At 39.6% G+C, this 20047-nt stretch overlaps 2 protein-coding genes and 1 long non-coding RNA gene across 7 annotated transcripts in view; all 3 read right to left on the bottom strand.

Moving 5' to 3' along the window:
• The window catches only part of LOC101173791 (chondroitin sulfate proteoglycan 4), a 30629-nt gene extending 26764 nt beyond the window's left edge, over positions 1-3865 (bottom strand). The window contains exon 1 of the mRNA XM_011478865.3: positions 3631-3865. Coding sequence (XP_011477167.1) covers positions 3631-3709 — 79 coding nt within the window. The 5' untranslated portion in view covers positions 3710-3865. The remainder of the gene's footprint in view (positions 1-3630) is intronic.
• Positions 3866-5037: 1172 nt separating this feature from the next.
• LOC101166634 (probable isoprenylcysteine alpha-carbonyl methylesterase ICMEL1) lies at positions 5038-9977 on the bottom strand. 3 transcript variants are annotated; one of them, XM_020705732.2, is made up of 8 exons: positions 9880-9977; positions 8293-8442; positions 8067-8187; positions 7779-7991; positions 7621-7704; positions 7381-7525; positions 5766-5928; positions 5038-5685 (listed from the first exon to the last, which is right to left on the bottom strand). In XM_020705732.2, the coding sequence occupies exons 2-8, from the start codon at positions 8433-8435 to the stop codon at positions 5451-5453; spliced, it is 1104 nt and encodes a 367-aa protein (XP_020561391.1). In that variant the 5' UTR covers positions 8436-8442; positions 9880-9977; the 3' UTR covers positions 5038-5450. The 3 variants fall into 3 exon arrangements, with proteins under 3 accessions (XP_020561391.1, XP_004072197.1, XP_011477166.1); XM_004072149.3 differs by having other exon boundaries at positions 9870-9967; XM_011478864.2 differs by lacking the exon at positions 9880-9977 and adding an exon at positions 9745-9863.
• Positions 9978-11919: 1942 nt separating this feature from the next.
• The window catches only part of LOC105354691, a 28779-nt gene continuing 20651 nt past the window's right edge, over positions 11920-20047 (bottom strand). The window contains exons 4-5 of one of the 3 annotated variants that reach the window (XR_002290820.2): positions 15690-18245; positions 11920-15626 (exon numbers count right to left, since the gene is read on the bottom strand). This is a non-coding gene — a long non-coding RNA (uncharacterized LOC105354691). Of the gene's footprint in view, positions 15627-15689; positions 18246-20047 lie in introns of those variants that run through there. The other 2 variants (XR_002290821.2, XR_002873923.1) reach the window with 2 other exon arrangements.

Genomic DNA, 20047 nt, shown 5'->3' with positions numbered 1-20047 from the left:
AGTTGAGGCCTGCTCCAACCTGACGGGAACCTTCAAGCTGAACATGAAAGGCTCTGACGTCCCCAACATTGTCTGATGCCTCATGCTCCAGAGCGCCGGATGGACCCAGCTGTTTCTTCGACCTCACCTCCCGGCCGTTTCATGCGGCCCTGTAATCTGAACTAACAGGATCTGAAGCCTTTTGAGCCGAGGCCGTGACCCGCCGCCACCAGTTTTTAATGAGCGCCACTCATTTTTCAAAAGGTCAAAGACATCTTCTGTCAGTCAGAGGAAAAAACAGAATGGTTCCACTTTTTTGACTGATAACCAAAAGGCTAATGACTTGTTTTTGTTAAATGTGGAAATCAAAAAAAAGAAAGAAAAAAAAAAAGTCTTATTTTCTGTCTTGCAAGAAAAAAAAAATCTTTGTGACCAAAATGTTTTTCTTAAAATGGGAATTATTGGCTTTTCTGATCCAATCGGCACATTTTATGCTTATTTCAAAAGAGTTTTTCAAATTTTAAGAGTTTTGACTTATTTCTAAAGGAGGGCATGTTTTGGCCGTTATAAAGTTAAAAGGAAAGAATCAGGAATAAAAGCACAGACGCATCCATTAAGTTTATCTCTGCATATTTTCTGAGACCGAAATCTTTAAAGACCCACTGATAAAATCAAATATTTAAACGTGTTGTTGTGGATTTCTCTGACCCTAAGCTCCCTGCTCTGTTCTGATGCCTCCATTTGTAAACAAATGGATCCACGAACGTCTTTGTTTTCCTCGTCCCGGCTGGAATCTGGCTCCAAACTGAGCGGCTGGACAGCTCCAATATTGGTCGCCATAACTGTTGCCGTAATCTGATGTTGAGGATGAGAGAGGCTGTAAGCTAGCGGAAGAGCAGCAGCAGTCCCGCCCACAACTCAGAGGCGAATTACTAATGAACTACTGTCGCCCTGCAGAAAATATGACCGAGATGACACAGGTTTGTTGATTTTGGTTAAAAATCTCTTAATGTAAAAAAAACAAAAAAAAAACATTTTCCTGCTAAACTATGAAGAAACCCACAACTTTTCTATTCTTAATAACAGAAACCACTAAAAAGAGATTATTTTTAATTAAAAATCTCTCTATTACAGATTTGCCTGTTATCTGTTTTATGGATTTTGCATGAAAAAATCTTAATACAGTGGAGCATAAATTATTTATATGTGGATTATAGTCGGATATCCTCTTTTCTCAGTCTATAAGCTTTTACAATCCATTTTTTCTCCTTTCAGTGTCTTTGGGGGGCTGAAGCTTTTCCCAGATGGCTTTCTCCTTTGAGGCAGGACCGTCCCACCCTGAACAGGTCACTAGTCCATCACAGGGTCAACAACAATTCACTCCAACATTCACTCCAGCTCCCAGTTTAGTATCACAGAGTAGCCCAAAGACGGCTGTTTGGTCTGCAAAAGGAGGCCACGGCGCCAGGAGTCAAACAACTGGCTCCAACGGAGAGCCTTCTGGCTGCAAGGCCGCCCGTCGCCGCCTCCAACAAGGGCGAGAACTCTGAAAGCCGAGTTTCCAACTGCTTTCAGTTAAAATTCTCATTCGGGTGTAGAAACTGTGAAATGCGGCTGGAAATGAGCACGAATGCTGGGCCCACGGGCGTGCAGCATGTAGCATCACTAATCCTGCATGACTGTCCTTTCTCAGCTGTACGCACATCACGCTCCTTGATTTGAATAGCGATCTGTGCAAAACAAAGACAAAGCATTCTGGGAAAATAAATAAATAATCGGGAAGAATAAAACGGCAGAGGGAGAGTTCTGCGCTCTGACATCATCGTGATGAGGTTGCACGTTGGGCCAAAATGAGAAGGGACTTGTTTTCTTTGTTTTTAAGCGCCAAAACAGTCGCATATTAGAAGGCATGTAAATGAAAGAGCACAGCGGATCAGAGAACAATGTTGGTCTTCAGAGCCAGGAAACAGGAGGTGTGTTACATGTCGTCCTGTAATCTACATGTCAGCAGGAGCTTTTGAGCACCAGAGGACTTTTTTTTTTTGCAAATCTTTCACTTAAAAGAAAGAAAAATTCAAAATCATTGACCTTTTAAGCGAACACTGGCCTACAGTTAATGTCTAGAGCGAGAGCAGAGCCTGTCACTGCATGTGTGCGCAGCTCAAACAACCAAATCCCAGATTCAAGTCGACGAACGCGGCTCCAGCCTCCCCGTCGTCCCCGTCTGCCGCTGACGATCTGTCAAAACTGAAGAGGTAAACGTTTGGGGCAAAGCCTGCTTTCAGAAGATTAAGGAAACACTGCCATAGAAAAGACTGCAGCCACTCCTGTCCTTTTTTAGTTGATCGCAGATGTTCAGACACCCATTTAATTCATTAAAAATAATACAATTGAGGGTTAAAAAAGTGTTATTTGAGTTAAAATTAACAGACCCTTTAGAAATAAGTCAAAAATGGATTATGGTGCTAGCAGACTTTCCTCAAATAAGCAAAATGGGCGGCAGTTCAGCTCAGGCGGTAGAGCAGGTTGTCCAACAACCGAAGGGTTGGCGAATCGATCCCCGCTCCCCCCAGCCAGCTGTTGCCCCCCCAGCGCGGCCAGCCTGCAGCTCACCGCTCCCCCCCCCAGGGGATGGGTCAACATGCGGAGAAGAATTTCCCCATTGTGGGATCAATAAAGTGTCAATTAAAAAAAAGTCCGTCAGTGGGGTAAGAAAAATACTTTTACCACAAGTTCATATTTAAAGAAACAAGATTCTAGTCACTGAAATACAATTTTTTCCAAAATAAAATCATTTTCTTTAAGTCAAAAATTGCCAGAAATAAGACAAAAATGACCATGTCTGGGAGGTTATTCTTAGCAAGATACTTTGATGTAAACAACAAAAATACCTATATGCTATAATTGCAGAAATGTTTATATAAATATGTTGATTAAATGTATATATATGTACATATATATATATATTTATCAACATTTTCTTTTTAAAACATTTCAAAGGGGCAGACAAACATTTTCTTTTTTCCTTTCATTTCCCGTATAACAATTGTGCAAGATCTTTTGTCTTGTTGATGTGTGGAAAATAAAGATTTTGTTTTAAAAGTAACTTTTTTTTCCCACAAGACAGAAATAGACCATTTTTTTAAACAGGAGTCTTTTTACTTTCTTAGTGCAGTGCAGAAAAAAGGCTTTTTTATTTAGCTTTTAATTCACTTCCTGATTTAAATTCAAAAAAAATTAAAGAAACACCTTTATTTGGTTTAAGATACTAGTTATGGGGAAAAATACTTATTAAAATAATAAGGTGAATTAAGGTGAATTTTTAATCAAAGGAAATTTAAATTATTCATAATCTACACTTCAAAATATTGCAGAAAAGTGCCTTTTTGTTAGAAATAGAGAAAAAGTGCAACAATCCACTGTTTTGCCCTTTGATGAAATGAATGTATGTCTGTTTTTACCCCCAGCTCTGCATCCAGGGGTCACAGAACAGACTGACTGAGACAATTTACTGAACTATTGCCCTTCAGGGAAACTAATTATAAGAAGAGCTGATCAAACTTAGCATAATTCATAATTCAGAGAGAGCAAACAGCTCCTGAAGGCTTCAGTTCTGGTAAAGTCCTCCAAACAAACAGCAGGAATGTTTACCTCCCCACACCAGGCGGATCAGGAGCGACCACCACACAAGTCCGCGCAGCCACAACTGGTTCTTCGCCGCTGGCTCCATTTTCTCCTCGTCTTGTTGGAAACATGAATGTTTCTCGATGCACGGTTACATATTTACCAGGGGCTCTCGCTGCTTCACGCTCCTGTGCGCGTCCAGCGGCTCAGAAAAACTCCGTTGAACGGTGAGCAGACTGGGACACCGTGCGGTAGAAGAGCCCCGCTAAGCCCCGCCCACGCACGCTTTTCAAAATAAAAGCCGAGTGCAGGAAAGGACTCATTTCCATGAAAAAGTTTTTTTCTCTTTTAAAATTGCATTTTAAGATCGTTTAATATTCCTCCTGACCTTAATTTTTCTTTTATATGATTTTATAAGGTAGCCAAGTTGATGAATCTATAGGATTCTGTGGGAATTCAATGGGAATCCTGTTTTGGGAGTTTTTTTATGTTCTTGTGGCATTTTATCTAGTGATGGGGGACAATATAAGAAGAATTAAGTTCAAAATTGCATTTCTGAGTATTCCTTTATTCAAATCGTTGTGAATCAAGTACGCTGTTTGAAGAAGAGCGTATTTGTGGCGTAGAAAATACACTGGGTGGGCCACCAGCTACCTGCTCAGAGCTCTCAGTAACAAGGAAGGGAAGAGGGGCGGGCTTGCTCCACACCAACAGCTTTACCCACAACTCATAAGTGCATTTCCAGTGAACTACTGCAGCTCTGCAGAAACCGTATCCTACAAAACGACACAGGTTTTTTTTAATTTTATTTGTTTTATTTTGGCTAAAAACGACATCATCATAATTAAAAGACCACTGAAAACACTTTGAAAACTGGATCAAAAGATTATCGGACTGGGACTTTAATACCATATCAACAAAACTCTAAAAATCAACACAATCTTGACTGCTTCCTCTGTAGTCAAAAAGGACTACAGAGGAGAATATAATTAAAAAAATCTTAGAATTAAATGATCAAAATGGAACAAATAGTAATCCATCAGTTCATTTTCTGAATCTCCTGAATCCCATGGGGCTGCTGGGGCCTGTCCCAGCTACTGTTTGGTAAGGACAGGAGCGGCATGCATAGAAAAAGTCACCAAATTTCCTATCAAGCATGTTTTTGGACTTAGGGAGGACTCCAGAGAGCCTGGAAAAAAACCCACTAATGCACAAGGAGAACATGCAAACTCCACACAGAAAAGACCCAGCTGTGAGATGTGGGTGCTAACCCCTCCACCTTCATGTAGCCCCATAAATAGCCATTTTAAAAGGAAAAGCAGGTCACTTTAGCGGTGTATAATCGCCCCCCCAATGTCATGTTCTATTGTAGTCTAAAATCTTTGGAGTTTTTGACGAGAAAAGAAAACTGAACTCAAAAAATGCAGCTTCAGGAATTTTTCAAGTTGTTGATTTAATTTATTTTCATAATTATTCAATAATTATAAGTCATGTTTAACTTGACTAAATATAGACAGTTCTTTAACCTCCCATCCATTTGGGGGGCAGAGGTGTGCTTTAAAAGAAAGCATTTACTTCATTATAATAGGTGTAAACCACCAAGGTTGATTTCACATTTTCATCTTCAGTCTCTGAGGTAAAACACTGCACACACATTTGATTTATTTACCATCTTTCCGGCTATTAAATAATCTGTACAAAAGACTTTTAGGAAAAGTCGTTTTCAGTGCAGATTATTGGTTTGTACTCTTTAGATTCAAACATAAATCTGGTAAATGGTTTATCCTAACTAATTCACATTTTAGTGTGAATTTGATGAAAATACCATCTTAAAATGCTGTGTGCTTTCAGCAGGCTTCCATAAAGGCCCTCCACTCCTGCTTGATCAGCGTGTAGATCCGCTGGTAGAGGCGCCTGTTGGGCAGCATGAGGTCAGTGGCGATGTCCGTGTGATTGACTCCAGGAAGCAGGTGGAGAGACACCTTCGCAGAACGAGAGGCGAGGACCTCCGAGAGCTTTGAGGAGGACTCCAACGGAACAACGACGTCCTCGACCCCGTGGATCAAAGCGAACGGAGGCAGTCTGGGAATGACAGAAACAAAACCACCCAAAGGTCGGATAAAACGGCTTCTAACAGACGACAGAGTCCCACTCGTCGTCACCTGTCGAGCTTCTCCTGGCTGAGCGTCTTCACCACACAGGTTGGGGAGTAGAGGGGGAAGTTTTCCACGCCGGTCATGGCTTTGTGCATGGCAGAGACGAACTCCACCCCTCTGGTCTTCTCATGCTGATAGTGATCCATGATGTCATAAACACCACTCAGACCTGCATAGGAGTTTTGAAAAGAAATGTTAACTATTTATTGTTATTTCCTGTTTTACTGTTCACTGACTTCATAAAATAATCAGTTTGCAATTGATTTTGTAATTACTCGATAGTCCAGAGGATTTTTGAGCATTTTCGTAATACTTAACAATTTACTCTAATAATTAATTCATCTTTGAAACAGATTTTTGTGGCGAGGCCTGATATTTGTCTATTTAGTACAAGCCTAAATTCTATTTGTTACTTTTGTTTTTTTATTATATGAAACAAGAATTCCAAAAACGGTATTCCAAGTGGTACATTTTGTCATTTTTTACAGTAAAAAGAAAGAAAAGAAAAAAATCACAAAAATTGAGATTAGTTTTCATGCTTTAAAACAAATATGTAAAGACTAAATCAAAATGTATAAATGCACAAATTCAAATTTGTTTTGGAGCCAGAGATGGCGAGCCATCGCCCTGCTGTGGTGGCGTCAGAAAGGCCCAACTGGCGTGCTATGCGTCCGCCGTCACCTGCAGCAGACGCCCCACAGGCTTGGCTGTTTATTCCCCAACCTGCTGCAACCTGCTGCCTTCCTTTAATGTTTTCTATTAGACATTGCAATCATCCCCTTTGCCAAAATCGTTGCTTTATCTTCTGGATCACAACAATTCTTGACTCGACTCCCACTTCTGTTGCCCTTACATGAAAAGCAACGAAAAGGCAAAAAAGCAGCTCCCTGATGGGAGAAGTTCTGGGTTGTTTTTTTTAGCTTTTGTGAGTCAGAAAGTTAATTTATTTTTAGATAAAATAACCAAAAGTTAAGAAGCAGCAGTTTTTTGGTTGAAACAAAATAATGAATTGTAAAGATTAATTTCCAGTGTATTTAATATTGAAAAAAGTTATAAATGCTCATGTAAAAGAAAAGTCATTATAAAAGTTAATGAGGTCCCTTCAAGTTTTCTAGAAATATAAATAGGTCTAAATAGAATAGATAAACTTTCTTTTATCAAAAATATAGTAACACGATGAAAGACAGCTTCACATCAAAGTACCACGTCCAAACGTTTTGCAAAGTGGGACAGATTTGATGAATCAGCCCGTATTTTTGAGCCCTTAGATTAATAACATTAAATAGAAATGAACTATTTAAGGAGTTTTTTTTTTCTTTTTTGCAAAACATATAACAGAAATGCATTCCTACCAATAGTACTGTGATGTTTGTATTTGAAGACCACTAGTCAAAAAAAAAAAAGATCTGGACAAAAAATCCTCTGTCAACTTTAAATCTGGGTTCACATTAAAAATTATTCACCATTAAATGTTCACTGTGAACTTTAAACGTAAGTCTCATGAACAGGAACATAACACAAATCCTAGAAAGTGCTGATTTTTAAGACGGAAATCTGCGGCTCAGAAGGAATTTTATAGCTCAACAGCCGGACTTTGGACGTGCCTGGCTCAGATTCTTACCGATGACTCCTCGTATGGACAGCGTGATGAGCTGCTGCTGCTTCTCTGACTCCATGACAAGCTCCTCCCTTCCATCAGCCAGAAACAGGGTGGTGAGCGCACACAAGTGTGCGCCCGCTGAATGGCCAATCAAGACAACTTTATCCTAAACAATGCAGATTTTTCCACTGATTATGACAGATTTAAAAAACACATTTCGCTCAAATGAGCAGATCCAGAGATTTGTGAAGTAAGTTTTACTTTGTCAAAGTTGAACTGGAGTCCATTTTCTTGGGCCCAAATCAAGCAGTCTGCAACATCTTGGAGCATCGCCACAACGTTCCCCTGATGAGCAGGTGAAAGCTGCATTCAGGTTACAGCCCCCCCTGTATTATACTGCCTTCTGTGCTCCTTCCTACCTTCGGATATGTGCTGTAATCGAGACAAACAACGGTTGCATTCAGTTTTTTAGCCATCTGCCAGGCCAGTAAACAGTAAATGGACCTCGATCCAGAGCTCCACGCCCCACCGTAGACAAAAACCACCAGAGGTGTGGGCGTGTCTTCAGATGAGCTGGATTTTGGAGGAAAGTACAAGTCCAGCTTGTTGCCTCTGCGGCCAAAAACCAGACCCTTGAAAACAAGATGTCATTACTCACATTTGTGCCTCATTTACTGAACCACACATTAAAAAAAAAATCAACATACCTTTTTGAAATGTTTAAGGTTTTCCTCACTGTTATACCACGAGGTCAGCTGATAGTACAACCTGACGTACTTCAAGTATTTGAGGAGGTCCAGCGTAGTTATGGACAAACGAAATATTCGCCTGATTAGGAAGATGAGAAGAAATCAAAAATCACACTAAATATAAAATAAATTCAACCATTTCTGGGTGAGGAAACATTAAATCCAACCGCGTCAAACTCCTCACCTTGGATTTGTAGCTTCTAAATACTTCATATATCCAGGTTTGTCAGGCCAGCCCCAAATCCATTGACAAACGATGCAAAATACATAAAGTAAGCCTATAAACAGGAGGCCCAGTGTCACTGACACGCACTTGAGGATCTCCATCCAGCACCTGTAAAAGGAAAAGGTCGTCTTTCAAATCTTTTTTTAATAAAACATTGATCAAAGTTGTGTGTTTAAGGGGGTCTTAGCTGATTTAGTTAGGATCAACTGCTTTTCCTACAATCATAAAAGTAGTACATAACAGTTCAAAAGGTGCTTATAAATGTTTCTTCTCGCTGTTTAATTTTTTATCTCTGATAAATTAAATTTAACCGGAGCATTCTTCATTAATACTCCATTTGTTGATCACATTTTTAAGTTTGTAAAAGTATTTTTAACTTCAAAATGTGATAAAACGCTGGGGTATTTCTTTCTTTGGAAGGCAGAAAGTCCCGCCTTCACCGTCACACGTATACATGTCCTGAACATCTCCAACGTTCTTTTTAGCCACTCCAGACTTCCTCACACAAACCACGGCTCCTGTTAAAAAACCTTCTCTAGACCTATGGACACAATGCAGCTCCTTCTGATCTTCTTTGCTCTTCTCCAGCAGCATCCTCAAAGCAAATAATAAATCTGTGGTTCTACTTTTTGACAGACGACTAATGCTCACCTCTGACTTCTGACCTTAGCGTCCACTACCACGACTATATTATGTGACTCATCACTCTGCAGTTTCTACAACTCTGCACATCTCCCTTCTTCGTAACCCTTGTGTTATCCTAGGCACTTTAACATGGGGAGTTGGGTCATCTAGACCCACTAGACAGTGCCAGGAACCTTTTTTCTTCAATGATTTGTGATCTTCACTGGTGTCCATGGATTACATGAAATCTTTCCACCTTTATCCACCTTTGTCATGGTAGGGAGAACACGTCAGTGTAAGGGTGGGGTCATAGGATAGCATAAGGGTTAAAAATTGACTCAAGAAAACTCTCAAGTCCTTATGCAACCTCTCACTTTCAACGTTCCTGTTCAAGACCCCACTCAGAAACTCTGCTGCCACCTCCACATCGGTTTTCAAGACTAAGTGTCTTTCCTCAGTGCTTTCCTAACTTCACCCTCACTGATATTTGCTACATTCATGCTCCACACAACAGTGATAGAGACAAAAGACAAAATGTCATTGATTTGTTTTAGAATCAACGCCTCCAATAGACCAGTGCGACCTCTAGTGGAACTGTAAGCAATTACAGTTTTGTGTTGTTTTTTTTTAAGTAAAACAGTAACGTGCAATCCGGTACCCAATAAAACAAAAATATAACTGAGACATAGGTAAGGTGAACAGGACATTTTAGTTTAGGTTTAATCAAAAGTTAGTTAAAGGACTTTAAAGGATATCAAATTATGCAGTTTGAGTTAGCTTACTTACTACTTGGCTCTGTAGTAATGTTAATATAAAAGAAAAGAAGTCAACAGCATAAAAACAGAATGTTCTGTTCTACGGTATAACTCTATAAAAATGACAGTAAATCTTTGTATGATATTATCACCGACCGGTTTGCACCTTTGGACGGAATTCGGATTTACCGGCGTCCTTTCCGGTTTATTTCAAAGAGTAATAAACACATCAAGAGAGTCCACCTACTCTTTGTTAATGTTCACGTCAAGCAAGCGGGACTACACTGTGATTGGTGGTTTACTACCAACTGCGTCCGGATTGGTTTATAAATTTAGCCTGTTTTCGAAAGATCGATCCACTTTCTGCTTCCGTAAAATTAACATTTTGAAGTATTTTGTTTGTCAGGATAGTACTGTATTCCTGGTATCAAGTAATATACATTTTAATGAGTACTTTGTTATCAGAGTTAAATATTTACGATAAATGACCATTTGGTGTAAAAATGGTAGGCTCCTATCTTGTTGCGAAAAGCGTCTTTGTTCCGTTAAACAAAAGACGAATAAGCGGAAACGGTGGTTTTAGTTGATTTTCCTTTTTTTAAATTAAAGATGTTGCCAAAAAATGTTGAATTATTATTGTTATTATTATTATTATTATTATCATTATTATTGTTATTATCATCATCATCATCATCAATCGTTGTTGTAGTAGTAGTAAATGTTGTAGTAGTACTATTAGTAGTAGTAGTAAATGTTGTAGTATAGAAAATACCAAGTAAAATTTCAACTAGTTACAATCTTTCCTTAACTTTTCATCAATTATTTACTCTTTCTGTGCTTTGCTCAAATAATGAGATAACATTCATGGATTCGCAAACACATTCCAGCCCCTTGTCACACTTTATTCAGTAGCAGTGCTTCTGAAGTTCACTAATGTGTAAGCATGGTCCTTTCATTTTGTTTTTATTTGTATTATATATATATATATATATATATATATATATATATATATATACACACACACACACACACACACACACACATATGCCCTGAGCACCAAAGTGATAGAGGCTCAGATCTACCACACCAGACAAGACCCAAGGTGTAGGCTGTTCAAAGAGGTGCCTGAAACAATCCAGCACATAACTGCACAGTGTAAGATGCTGGCAGGGAAAGCATGCAGAGAGCCACAATCAAGTGGCTGGAATAATATACAGGAACATGTGTGCAGAATATGAACTGGAAACCCCAAGGTCAAAATGGGAAACACCTCCAAAGGTGGTAGAGAATGAGAGGACAAAGATCCTGTGGGACTTCCAGATCTAGACTGATAGGATGGTAATGGCGAACCAACCAGACATTGTAGTGGTGGATAAAGAACAGAGGAAAGCCGTTGTGGTGGATGTGGCAGTGCCAAGCGATGGGAACATCAGGAAGAAGGAACATGAGAAACTGGAGAAATACCAGGGACTCAGAGAAGAACTGGAGAAAGCCTGGAAAGTGAAGGTGACAGTGGTGCCTGTGGTAATTGGAGCACTCGGGGCAGTGACCCCCAAGCTGGAGGAGTGGCTACAACAGATACCTGGAAAGACCTCAGACCTCTCAGTCCAGAAAAGTGCAGTGCTGGGAACAGCTAAGATACTGCGCAGGACCCTCAATCTCCCAGGCCTCTGGTAGAGGACCCGAGCTTGGAGGAGAAACCACCCGCAGAGGGTGAGAGGGGCGTTTTTTTATTTGTGTATATATACATATATAGATATTAAACTCAGTCAAATATATTTTCAAGTGAAGCTTTTTGTATGAAGTAAAATATGTAAGACAGGCTGAACTAATAAAGTGAGTTTAAACAATTAAAAACAAATTGACGAATTACAGGCATAGATTAGTCTCTTTTCTGCAGAGAAAATACTGCTAATTAAATGGAAAAAAAAATCACTGGGGATAGTATAGCATTGTTCTGTACAAGCAAACATGTGTAAAAAGATTTTACCAAATGAAATGAGCAAATAAACCAAATATGAAGTCGTCACTAACGAGAAGAGCAAGCTGATGTTTGACCACCAGGGGGAGACAGATCCCTACTTATAAGAACTGAAGTTTCCTAAACCTTAATGTTAAGAAGTTTATCATTTCAAGTCAAAAAGGAGAAGGGCTACATTTGCGAGCAAAAGAATATTCAAACATGAATGATTAAATGTCTGAAATGTGATTTATTGCAGTAAGGTTTGGTTTTATGTTTGAAACATTCATTTCTACATTTGGCTTGTAAATCCAGAAATCCTATAAACTTACATGACTGTGTGGTTTCATTGGCCTTAGCCTTGGAAAACCTTGTGTTCAGCTCTGCACATTCATGGAAAGCAGAGCAGCGTAGAAGCTCTGACCATCTTGAGGGTTCGTGTTTTGTTTGGCCCCGTTAAGCAAAGACTTCAGCCCTGAGTGGGCGTGCGGTTGTTCTTCCATTTGCCACGTTGTGGGGAGTCCCAGGTGTTCTTGTGCGTAAGCCACAGTGGAACCGAGACCCTCACTGAAAGGCAATCATTCAGCCTTCAGAATGAGCCGAGTCAGCTTTTCTGACCATTTTAGTAAAAATAAAATCATAGCATTTTAATCTTTACCTGTTCAGCATTTTATTACCTTTAGTGGAATTGTTTTATGCAGAGTGTTATAAAAATGAGAGAGCAGCAAAGAACCTGAAGTATACCATTCTTCTCTGCAGCGGCATGTGGATGAGCACGCACATTTTCAAACAGAGAGATCACAAATGACAAAATGACAGTCATGACATGCATTCTATACGAACTTCATGTTAAATTTAGGAGGAAAATTTCTCTCATCATCATGCAAAACTTGAAACTCAGGAAGAAACAAAGTCTGTTTTTGACTAACTTTCTGGAAAATAAATCAAATATTAGGTCTGTCTTCGGCACCATCACAGGCAGCCTAAATAATTAAGCTCAAATTTTCCTGAAGCTAAAACATGAATTTATCTGGATGCAGAGGAAAGGTTCGTTCTTTTCTTTCATTTTCTGTTTAACCTATACCTGAATAAAAACGTTTCTGCACAGAGCTGCTGACATGTGGCGTCAGATAATGTTTTATTCAAATTCTGGATGCTGCAGCCCTTCCAAACCCGTGAGCTGATGGATTTTCATGCACCCCCTGCCCGTTTGCTTGAATTTTGAGGGAATTCAACAACAGATTTCTCACTCAAGTTTCCCAAGATCCTTTCTCAACAGGTTAAACTGTTTAAAATATGTTCTTTGGAATTCTGCCCTGAGAAACTGATCTGTTTCTGTTTTTCTGGAAAGACTGAACCTCAGGGGTGAATCATCTTTCTCAGTTTCTTTAGTTAATCCCTCATTTTACATCTTCAAAAAAAGGGTGAATTACTTCAGAGTCTGTAGTTTTTTTTGTTGCTTCTTCTCAAACATTGGAATTACAAACAATTGAAACTTCCAGACTTTTGATGGATCGTTTCATAGAAACTGTACTTCCACTCTGATGACTCATGCAAGACGACGGCGTTTAGTGCGTACAGTAAAGAATGAAGAAACTGTCAGGAACTGTCAACAGTGCAATCAGGAGATCAGTCAAAATCAAACAGTCTATATTATAGATGCAAAAATCTTGTCTTACTGAAGGAAACACAGCTTCCGTAACAAAAATGGGGAGGCTGATTTGTCTGCAGGGATGTTCTGGACGCTTTTCTGAAAAGACTCTTGAAAGTTTCAGGCTGGTTTTCTGTGGCTTTCCTCTCAAAGATGACCTTCATTCCACTCAGGTGAAGCAGGCGTTTTAAGCCCTATCACCTTGGAATGCTGTTTCTCTGCCTTAAATCATTCCTCAGACTCAGAATGAACACGTTTTTTTTTTTTTTTAAATATTCCTTTTAAAAGGACAGACAGTCTTCTAAAAACTATAAAGAAGTATTGTTGTTTGAGCTTCTGATGTGTTCTGTGACAAAAACATTCTAACCTGCGGTTTGTGAGTGATGTTCAAAGCTGGATTGTTAAGTCGTGCGAGGCCTGTGAGGTGATTAAGGAAAAATGTGGCCATGGCTTATTCCACACCTGTGACCCAAAACTGCTTTGATACAAAAGACATTCGTTTTTGTTGTCCTGATCTGAACCCCTTCACGCCAAATGTCGCTGATTCGTAGCGCGCCATCTCATCTAGGACTCCACCAGCTTCACCTTGAATGGAAAAAAATACAGAACATTTTTATACAATTGGTAATAAGGTCGAGCAGAAAGGAGTTTTTGCAAAGTGTTGTCACATCTACCTTTTTTTTAAATGTCTTTTATGGTGTGACAGAATTATTGCGTGACTGGGAGGAGCTGGATGATGTGATCTGACCGGGATCCTACAAATATTTATTTGCTTTTTTATGCAGAGTTTTGATTATTTATGAAATAAAATTGTCTAATTTCTAGTCAGATTACATTATTTCATTTGACAAGTGACAAAATCATAAACAGGTATAATTTTACTGATAGAATGATACATTTGAAGAATGTATCATTCTATCGGTAGTCTTTCAATTATGATAACACTGGTTTTAGCCAAAATAAAAAAAAATAACGTTCTTTTGGACATAATTATCTTTGGAGCGGCAGAAGTTCTTTAGAATTTTACCTTCGAGGTGTGGGTGGGACCTTTGGTACGGAGTAAGCCTTCCCTCATTTCCCATCATCCTTTTGCTTACATGCTCTCCTGCTGGCTTACAGGAGAAACCGATTATGTACATGGATCTAGTCGTCTACAAGTGGAGCGTATGGCCCACCAATGGTGGATTCTACGTCACAATTAAGCTCTTTTGTCAACTGTTCCTGGTTTTACAACAATTTGAATAAATAAACACTTTCTTTATCAGCTTAGTTTTCTTTATATTTGTCCTCCATCGTCAAAAAATGCGACAAGAACAAGTTCAAATGACCAAAATGGTCGTATTGGACAAGGTCTTTAATTAAGGAGAATTTACTCAAATTAAACACATTTGCCATCAGAACAAAAGGTCAGGAGCTTTATTTGCTTGTTATAAGCAGTTTTAGCCTTATCTATAGGCAAATTCTTTTTTACTTTTTGCATATTTCAAGTGAAAGTTTTGGTCAGGAACGGGTTTTAAAGGACTCAAACTGCAGGAGACCACCCTTAATGTCAGGAACTCAAAACTTTGATAAATAAAAGTGGAAAAAGCAGATGTGAAGGATGCATTTTACACAAACACACAACAATTAATGTTCCCATCCTCATCCTCATCATGAAAAACCAGCATCTTCTCTTTCCGTCAACCTTCATCCTTTGCAACTTCTACCTCAGTATTATTGTCTTTTGCTGTGTTGTCACACCAATCATCAATGAGAAGAGCTTTCTGAATAATTCACGGTTCCATCTTCTTGCATGAAGTATCCAAAGCTTAAAGAGCTTTGTTCTTGTTCCTTGTAGGTCTGCATGTTAGAACACGTTTCTTGTAAAGTTTAATCCAAATTTGAAAGCTGCTTCAGTTTCTCACCAACATTATTAGAGCCATTAAAGCTTATCATGTTTAAAAATACAATACATCTTTTTCAAGTTTCAGCAATAGTTTGAGATTTTAAATGCAGTTAGAAGAAGTTCCAGAAAAGTGTTTTTGAAAAAGTTTGAACAGATGTCTTTTTTGTTTGTATGTCTGCAGTCCAAACATGTTTTTGAACTGTTTAAACACAACCTGTTTACTTGTTCACGTGAAACATCACTGTGACTGACCCCATGCTCCCCCAAAAGCGCCTCATTGGTGCTGAGCCAGGAGCCAACCGTGCAGCCTCCCTTCTCTGCACCACCATTTCCAAACTCCAAACATTCACTGCCACCGAAGAATTCTACTCTCTGGGCTCAGAACTTCCAGACACAGAGCCATCTTTTCATCGGGACCTGAAAAACACAACAGAATGAGGATTGCTTTGACAGAGCAAAGCCATGGAAACTGGCACTCACCACAAGGACCAGTTTCTAGGTATCTCAGTGGCTGGAATCGCAGCCAGAGTCCCACAGACGCCAGAAGCGCAGAGAAGACGGGTTTTGGAGTTAAGGAAGTGATGCTTTTTCTTTTTCTTTTTTTTTTTTTTTTTTTTTTAAAGGGGGCCCTCGGAGAAACAGAGTGGCTATTCTTGTTAGAACCAGTGGATGAATGCTAACAAGCCAGTGAAGATGCTCAAGAATGCACTTTTTTGAAAAAAACAAAAAAAAGAGCAAAGTTTTGGCAAATTAAAGTAGTTGGTGGGGAAACTAATAGAACTAAAACGTGATAAAAACATGCACGTCAGTGTATGTATGCAGGTTGAGTGATGGACTTTTGTCTTTATATAGACCCAACTTTATACAGAGAGTAAGGAGTCCAGTTTCATAGCGTCACCTCTCCTTTCGGCTCTGACTGAGTCAACAGAAGGTAAGAGGTGCCCTCACTGGAACATTCATAACCTCACATGACAGAACGCCGTGAAGAGCAGGGTGATTGAAAAAATAAATGCAAGGATGCAAACAGACTCCTGCATGGGGAATGCACGTCATTGGAGAGTGAATCCTGGGTACGGACATCACCCTGGCCTCCTAAAGACTCAAATAAACATTTGTGGGGAGCTCTGGACTCAAACGTCACAGTGTTCAGCGTGACGGCCCGCCTGCATGCAAACCTGTCATGTTTTCCTTCACCTTGCTTGCTTTGAATTCTCGCAGCCTTCAAAGAAGACATGCTTTAAATCAAAAGCGCACCTACAGAAGTGCTAATTATAAATAGGCAGTCAGTGACAGTTCAACTATGTGTGTTAAATTCTAAGATTACAGCTGTCAAAATGCCAGCAGTGTTGGACTGTGTGCCAGAGGGCCCCACGCATGAAAAGGAGCGGATTCTGCCTCTGCTGTGTGAAATTTGGACAGTTTTACAAGTGAACTCGTCTGAAGCACAGAACAAGCGTGTAATTGATGGTTGTGGGGATAAAAGGGCTGTGTAGTCAGATCACTATCAGCTAATTATTTTGCAAAAGAGAAATCCAAAAATCTGAAAGGTCAAGATGTCAAGAACTTATCACCTAAAGGAGAGAAAAAGCATCAATTAAATCAATAAAATGTCCAATTTAATTAAAACTATTGGCAAATCTGAGGGGGAGCCAGTTCTCATACCTGATTGTATATAGCCTTGTTTCCACTCAGCGGTACGGTCCATTCCGGTTTTGTGAGCATTTCCATTCGAAAATGGACCAAACCGTATAATTTCTGGACCCTTGTTGGTTGTAGGTCAATAGAAAAATGAAATGTACCGTTTGGGCGGAACCACTGTCGTCACACAATGAAACCTGTTGATTGACGAAAGGTCATTACGACATAAGAAAGTGCCAAACCATCGCCAGCGTATTCCTCTTCACCGCCTGCAATCTTCTCTCAAACAACATTAAATGACTTGTATAGATGAAGTCCCAAAAGCCAAGCAGAAAAAAACGAGCTGCTGGATGACCTCTGTTGTTGTTGTAGATAGCTTCACTTTGCTGTAGTCGCAGTACTATGACGCAAAGCTACAGCATTGGTCTACACGGCGCATGCGGCGTTACGGCCGGTCCAACTTTGAGTGGAAACAGTCGCCTGAATTGCCTGGGCCATTGTAAACTGAACCGGACCGTGCTGTACCGCTCAATGGAGACGAGGGCCTTAAGAACTGAACCGAGTGAGCATGATGTCACCCATAGAAAACAGTTCACTCCTGGCTCAGACTAAATGAAGTCAATTAGGAAAAACATTAGGAATAGCAAGAGCAGAGCGAGAATGGTTATTCTGACAAATAGAATGACTAAGTAACCGCTGTTTATTTCTCAGTCGAAGTCTATGGGATTTTGGCATCTTGGAGCAAGCGGGTACTTCCTGTTTGGGAAGCAAGGGGCAGCGGGGAACGGGTCACTTAGTCCAGTTCTTCTACATAGTCCATGATAACACCCCATATGGAGAAAACTGAAGGAAAACTTTTTATAAAAGTAAGGACACGAACAAACCTCCAGATCAGGCCACTATCAGTTATGTTTCTTCAAAGAGATCCAAAGTTTTTGTAGTGGAAATACACTAGTCAGACCCAAAATACTTGAACATTTTATGGAGGATAATTTCAGTTATAAATCAACTCAAGTGCATTTAACAACCAACAAAACATGCATCCATCCCTTTTCCAAATCTAATTCCAGTTCAGCGTCACATTTTCATTTTAGCCAACACTGGACAGCTCGCCAATACATTCCAGGAAAAAATGTGACCATTGAGTGCTAAAAATTAACCTGGGTGGACTGATGCTTCAGGGTTTGGGGGCTCAACTCAAGTGCCCCAAAACAAGCTTTCAATATACTTTCGGCTGGCCAGTACAAGATTAAACAAATTCATATACAACAAACATCCTGTGAAACAGACATCCATCTTCTGATTCCACTGAATCCTTTTTTGGGGTCACAAGACTGCTGGAGTTGGTCCCAGAAACTGTTGGGCGAGGGCCGGGTCCACCCTGGAAAGTTCGCCACTCTGTCAAAGGGCACATGTGGAACAGGTCTTTACTCTATCTCCTTTAAAAATAGAAACAAAGTTCACACTCAGCCCAGAGACACATCTGTCTTTATCTGTATCTCTATAAAGCTGCCTCGTGTAATCACACACCCATCTTCCAGGGTCTCGTGTTATCACACACACACAAACACACTCACACAGTTGTTACTCACCATCTCCGTAAATGCCAAACTTCCTATCTCATAGATTGTTGGACACACAGTTTTGACACACAGGCTAATGATTAGATGATAATGTGGTATCTGCTTTGCTGAAAATAAGCCTCCATTGCATACTTTTGGATTGAAAATGCTAATTTCTTTGCTACTTTTTAAATTCTTCTGGGAACAATTTATATTCTTTATTTACATGTTCCTCTATATTTCGTGTAACAATGGAGAAAATTTGGAGCGGGATCTAAAACATAACTGGAGTTTGACCCCCCCGATAGATGTGGGGGTCACTGTTTCTCATCGCTCTCCTTTTTTGAGGTATATCTCCACCGGTTTGAGCCCTTTTTCCTTTATTGTGGATTGGAAGAAGTTCAACAACAACAGAACGAACAAATTCAACAACATTTACAGCTACTTCTTAACAGTAACATATAATAGAATTTAACATAACTCTCAGTAACGTCTACCTTTTCTTGGTAACAAAAAGATGAGTTTGTGAACATCCTAAATAAATTCAAATACAAACTTTATTTATAAAGCACTTTTCATGCTGCAGCAACACAAAGTGCTTTACAGGTTTAAAACAATAAAAAAAAAAGATTAAACACACATATTGAAATGAAAGGAATTTAAATGATACAACTTCTTACACACATGTATTTTTGTTTCCATAATTAATTTTAATGTTGTTATAAGAACCAAAATTAGAAACTCTGATGTATAAATGACATTGTAGTTTCATCCTCTCATTGGATCAAGATTTGATTTGATATTTTGGTTCAGACCCAATAAACACTCACAACTGCCCTTACAGATGGACACGCAGGAAAAAAATTGAAAAAAAGAAAAGAAATATCAAGGTAGTGCAACGCTTGGTGAGCCTTTTGAGCAACAATATTCATACACAATTTCTTCTAAATGCATGCTGAGTCCGACAAGTCATGGTGAGCACATACAACACACACGGGCAAGTAAGGGTGAAGTAGTTGAGACGCAAGCAAACGTGTCAAATCGATTTTTCATTTTTTCAACCCACCCAAATCCAAGAAATAGTAAGTTGCCAACCACTCACCTTAGCAACTGCTAAAATGTGGCGTGAGGGCACCGTACAACAGCATCACCTGTACGTCATGACTACATGCAACTTACAAAAGCCTTACGAACACCTCATGATGCGCTTATACACAACGATGGTACATTCCGTTTTTAATGACATCCCTTAAGGTTCAGGGGAACTTTAACACACCGGCACTCTCTCCCCTCTTTGCTCTATCCATCCACCCTCCTGTCTCTTGCCGTCCTGTCCTTCAAGACTCCAGTCAAAGAACCTCTTCGGGATCGGAGACCATTCGCCTCGCTTTAGATCCTACTCCAACGCCACGCAGTATCGGCAAGAATACTGATGTCATCGTTCCTGCCTATGAACACTACTACACCGCTGAGAAAGCATTAAATATGTTGGAAGCATAAATTACCTCGAGTTCCGGGTTCCAGCGTCTGCCACACGTAATCATGAGATTTATATCACAAAAAGTTTTTTTTTTTTGGTAAATTCAAAATCAACAGAAAGATCTGGAACCCAACACATATAGTCCAGTCCAGTTAAGG

The sequence above is a fragment of the Oryzias latipes genome, chromosome 9 (genome assembly GCF_002234675.1).
Source record: "Oryzias latipes chromosome 9, ASM223467v1".
In the NCBI taxonomy this organism is placed as follows: domain Eukaryota; kingdom Metazoa; phylum Chordata; class Actinopteri; order Beloniformes; family Adrianichthyidae; genus Oryzias; species Oryzias latipes.
Note: the sequence above shows the minus strand (reverse complement) of the source record. Positions and strands in the feature narration are given on the sequence as shown.